This window comes from Elephantulus edwardii, unplaced genomic scaffold, assembly GCF_000299155.1.
Source record: "Elephantulus edwardii isolate Elephantulus edwardi_28Jun2011 unplaced genomic scaffold, EleEdw1.0 scaffold00126, whole genome shotgun sequence".
NCBI lineage: Eukaryota > Metazoa > Chordata > Mammalia > Macroscelidea > Macroscelididae > Elephantulus > Elephantulus edwardii.
Window position 1 is genome coordinate 475,116 of NW_006399876.1, and position 5,251 is coordinate 480,366.

The 5,251-nt window shown below is 58.4% G+C and overlaps 1 protein-coding gene across 1 annotated transcript in view; it reads right to left on the reverse strand.

Moving 5' to 3' along the window:
- Positions 1–1,859: 1,859 nt before the first annotated feature.
- The window catches only part of RNH1 (ribonuclease/angiogenin inhibitor 1), a 5,386-nt gene continuing 1,994 nt past the window's right edge, over positions 1,860–5,251 (reverse strand). Inside the window, 5 exon segments of the mRNA XM_006893195.1 lie at positions 1,860–1,947; positions 2,049–2,219; positions 3,944–4,285; positions 4,369–4,653; positions 5,121–5,235. Of these exon segments, the coding sequence (XP_006893257.1) occupies positions 1,860–1,947; positions 2,049–2,219; positions 3,944–4,285; positions 4,369–4,653; positions 5,121–5,235 (1,001 nt within the window).

Below are 5,251 nucleotides of genomic sequence, written 5' to 3' on the forward strand. Positions count from 1 at the left end.
CACTGACCTGCACCCTCCACCCTCCTCCCACGGGCCCAGGAGTCCTAGGCCCTCGTCTTTACTCCAGCAGAAGCATCAGCTGTGGCAGCGGGGGTGAGACAGCCAGCCAGGGCTTTGGCTGCATGTGCACACACGTGTGTCTACGTGTATCTGTACGTGAGTGCGTGTGCATTTCATCCAGAGTGTCCTGGATGGCCAGCCAGTCAGCAGGACCAGGAGCTTAGGGGGCAGTGGCAGGATCCCAGTGACTCCCCGTCACCAGAGCTTCCAATTCTGTGTCTCCTGTCGGATCTGAGACTGGGGCAGCTGTGCAGTGGTGGCAGAGACTCCCAAGTGTGTGCTGGCTCTGCTGGCCATGTGCCTGCCTGCACAGCCCCTGACCTCTGGCAGCAGTGCTGGGTGTGGGTTAGCTGTGGCACCCTAGAACCTGCGCCACTGCCCACAGAGCCTTCCCTGCAGCGTGTTTGTGTAGCAGACCTGGTGTGGGTGGGTCCAGGTGGGGGGCCCTCCCCATGAGCAAGGAGAACAAATAAAACCGGTGACAAATGGCTGCCTCTGGCTGTCTTGTGCCTGGGTTGTGGGAAGCCCTGGCTACTAATGACTGGATCCTGGGGTCCCTGCCCTCACAATCCCATGGAGGAAAGGCTGGTTCTGGTCCAGAGTAGCTGGGCAGCAGTAGGCACCTTTATGTGTCTGCGAGTGAAGGTGTCTGAGTCTGGCCCTGGAGGTCTTCCCCAGTAGCTTTGGGTAGGTCTCAGGGGAGACAGTTGGCTCCTGGACTTTGCATGCTGTCCTGGGGGTTAGGTGCCACCACAGCCCTTGCTTTACAGTTCTCACCTGGAGCCCCTTTGCTTTCCTAGTTTGGAAAATGCCAATCCTACTGAAAAGTGGAAACCGACCCCTAGACCTGCCATGTCTGTCGGGTGGCCTTGTGGATGCTGCCCTGCTCCCCAGTCCCAGGGTGCTGGCAGGGCTGCTCCTCCTCTCTGGGCCATGAGCGCACCCCACTGTGGGGTTGTCCGACGACTTCAGGCTGAGCAGAGTTCTGTGGGTCTTAGTGACCAGGTTGGTGCTTGTGGACATCAAGGCTGCGGCCGGCCAGTCCCGACTGGACTGGGCTGCACTTCCTCCTGTCCACGTGTGTTGTGCTCTTTTACCAGTGGGCCTTGAGGACCCTGTAGGGCTGTCTACTCCCACCCTGAGGAGCTCTGTTTCCAAAAAAGTGACTCAGGCTGGAACTGGCTCCTTCTCTCTATCAGACAGGCCCGGAGCCTCAGGTGAGACGGGGGAGAACATGGGAAATCCCAGCATGTCCAAGGTTCTGAGGTTATCAGGAGCCCAGTGGGCCAGGTGTGAGCCCACTCATCACCCACTGCTGACCACAGACAGGACCCAGATGACCCTGAGCTGGAGTAGGACCGCACATGCAGACTCACTGGGTACCTGGCATGGGCATGCCCACACGGCTGACCCCTGACCAATGTGGTTGGATGGGGAATGTCAGTTTCTCCTGCTGGTAGAGCTGGTCATCACATTTGCAGCTCCTTGCATCAAGGTCACAAGGCAGCCTGACCAGGAGCAGGCCAGGGAGAGCCAGCACACAGGCTGCTGCCAAGAGCTTGGGGAGGGGCTCCTGGGAAAGGGAGCTTTGTGCTGTTTAAAGCCAGTTTGGGGGTTGACACAGCCCAGAAAACAGATCAGGCATCATGGCTCCAGGATGCAGGGGCCACAAGGACCAGATTTCTGCAAAAAATGCTTTAATTCGTGTGAAGTGTCTAAAATAATTTGCAAAGTTTCCTTTAGCAAGGCCATCTGGGTGGAGCATGCCCGCAGTGACCAGGGCAGCATCTGCAGGGCCCTCAGGAGATGATCCGCAAGGAGGACTTCTTTTCCTCCAAGGCCTGCATGCGGTCATACACGTGCTCACTCAGGTAGATGTCATACAGGCTGCAGGGGAGTGGGAGTCTCAGTGCCCGCCAAAGGCCCTGCCACCCCCCATGTCCACCCCACCAGTCCTCAGCGATGCTGGCCCAGGCGCCCTCACTCACACGAGCTGCTCCAGGGTGCAGTCAGCCTTCTCCACACTCGCCAGCAGCTGCAGGCAGCCCAGGTCCCCTATGCCGTTGTTGCTCAGGTCCAGCTCCCGCAGGCTGTGGTTGGACAGCAGGAGCGAAGCCAGAGGTGGACAGCCATCATTGGTCACATCACAGTCAGCCAACCTGGGCAGTAAGGCAGGGACAGTGTTCAAGGCAGCCATGTGCCCACTATCCTCCACAAGTCTGCTGGGAGGGCCGGTCCCACAAGTTGGCAAACCACTGTGCTAACTGCAGGACAGGCTTACACCCCTCCACTCAGGCCACTGTGGACTGCACACCACCACCTGAGAGGAGGCCCCTTAGCAGCCACGTGTGTACGTTTACACGGCAGGACACTGCCAGCCTGGCCTCAAAGGGCCCGAGGCGGAATGAAGTAGGACTGAGGCACTGTCAGGTGTGACTCTGAATAGGTCTGAGCCCTGCTCAGTCCTATGTGTTGTCCTGACACGGTGGAGCCCACCGCTGCAGTCACTGTGTATGAGGGTCTTCCTCTCCTGATCTTCCACCTTTCCAAAGCTCATGTCCCTCTTCAAGGAATGGCTCCCAGCAGCATGTCTGAAGTAGGTGAGATGAAGCCGTCATCTAGGCCTCCAAGGAGCACTGCAGCTGCACATTCTCTAGGACATACCTGTTCTTTTACTTCAAAACTCCACCAGCAGGAGATAGGTCAGCAGATGCTCTACAGCGAGCATGCTGCCCTTTGGGAAAGGGCCACTCCAAGGCCAGGGAGGGCTGAGTCCCAGAAGGAAGAGCACGGTGAGTGCCCAATGGTCATTCCAAGCCCAGAAGCTCCGGAGACCTCGCCTGCTGGGGTTATCAGTGCACCTTGCTTCCCACTCCATCCTCCTTTGGGAACAGAACGGCGCCTGCCCTGAGCCTGTCCACTATATTTGAGGAGAGGACCGCTCTGGTCCCACATGCCCACACCTGGAAAGGTTCTGCCGCAGGGTGGCTCAGACCTCATTCATGGCTGTCTTGGATGACAACACTGGGGACTGATGTTCTCATGAGTTCAGACTTGGGGGGTTATGCAGTGCCTGTATTTTGAATGGGACTTGGGAATAAGTCTTTGGGGCTCTGAAGGTGATTGCAGCAAGCTGCATAGACTGGTCCCAGAGAGAGCAGGCCCTCATCCCTGGAACTGTTATAAGGACAGAGCTCACAAGTGTCACTGTTAAGGATCTTAAAAGATGGATGTCAGAACCCTGGAACCTCAAGTCCAATCCAAAGGGACCTTTTTGGAGAGAGGTAGGATGAGGGTGCACAGGAGAAATGAAAGACCTGACAGGTAGGATGAGGGTGCTGCTGGTCACACTTCCCACAAACAGCACAGACATGCAGATGGGAGAGAATGAAAAGACCCGGGAGTTCTAGAGGAAATCAATGTCGCTGAAGGAATCCCAGCAGGCACGTGCCAGGCGCTCCGTTACTGCTGTTAAATGCCACCCACTCGAGCACAGCTTACAGCATTCCTCTGAGCCACACCCTTGAACCCTGTGTCATGCACTGCCACCATCTCTGACATATAGAGCCCATTGCTACAGTCACTATACTGAATGGCGTGCAGACAGTGCTGGGGGACCCTCTTAACCTCCCCAGAAGACCAGGAAACCACACCAGGGCACAGCAGCCAGCTTCTGGGGAGATGCTAAAGTCACTCGGGCTACAAGAGGAGACCTGAACAATCCCTGTGAGGAATACAGGAGCAACACAACTCGGTATAGCACCTGTGGGGCTGCGGGCACGAGGCCTCAGCCTGGACAGTTTGTGCACGTAGCCGCATTCATCTGGGTAGCCTGCGCTCCAGACCGCCCACAGACCCCCCAGCGCACCATCCAGGTACCCACCAGAGCGAGCGCAGCTTAGCCCCAGGCAGGCCCAGGCCCTGGCAGAGCTGCTGCACACCCGCGTTCCCCAGCTTGTTGTTGCTCAGCTGCAGTTCCAGGAGGGACCTGTTCTTGGCCAGCATCATGCTAAAGTCTGCACAGCAGGCTTCTGAGAGGCCACAGCTCTTCACCCACAGCATCTCCAGCCTGCTGCCCGGCTCCTGCAGGGCCTCACACAGCAGCCTCGCCCCCTGGTCCCCCACCTCGTTGCCTGCCAGGCTGAGCTCCTTCAGGGTCTCCTTGGTCCGAAGGACCTGGCTGAGCTCCTTGCAGCCCTCCACAGAGATGCCACACTCCCAGAGCCTGGGGGACAGAGAGGTCAGCAGCACCTGTACTCCAGTGTTGCACCACTAAGCACCCCCTCCCTGCCCCTGCCCAGGACTCACCACAGAGTCTTGATCTTGGAGCAGGAGCTGAGCAGCCCAGGACACAGTGCAGCCATGCCTGCATCACCCAGCTTGCTTTCACCCAGGTCTAGCACCTGCAGGGTGTCCTTGGTGGCCAAGATGCTGCATAGGTCCTTGCAGTTGGCTGCTGTGACTCCACAGGTCGCCAGACTAGGGACATGAGGAGTGCTCAGAACAGGACATGAAGCAGGGGCTGGGGCTGGTGCAAGGGAGGGTACAGGGCATGTGGAGGGCATAGAGTTGTAGGGAGAAGGCACAGGGGTGCTAAGGGAGGGTATGAGGGATGGTGCAGGGGATGACGGGTGCAGGGGGAGGACGCAGGAGAGGGCACATCACGGCACATGGGTACAAGGAAAAGCACAGAGGCGTGTGGAAGGAGGGCACAGGAGGATGGCACAGGGTACAGGGAAGAGCTGCGGGGTGCAGGAGCATGAAGCAGGGGTGCAGGGGAGGGTGTGGGTGGAAAGCACACATCCAGGATCCATGTCCTTTATACTGCCCTACGCCATACCCCAAGGCTCGCCAGGATGCCACAATGTCCACACAGCGGAGTACTTCCTCGGTTCCAAGACCACCCCACCTGCCCTCCACTAGCCTAGCCTGGGTCTTGGCCCTGTCCCTCCTGTGCTGTAGCTAGCAGGTGGCCCTCCCCACTGTGGGGTTGACAGTGAGAGACAGGGATTTGGGACTCTTGCTCTGCCTGGTGCCACTACTGGCCAGTGCGCGCTGGCCATGGGAAGTAGCTCAGGTCCATGCCCCATGCTCACTTGAGTTTCTCCAGCCGGCTAGAGGAGCCCAGCAGGGCCTGGCACAGCTTCTGGATGCCAGCCTCGCCCAGATCGTTGTTGCTGAGCGCAAGCTC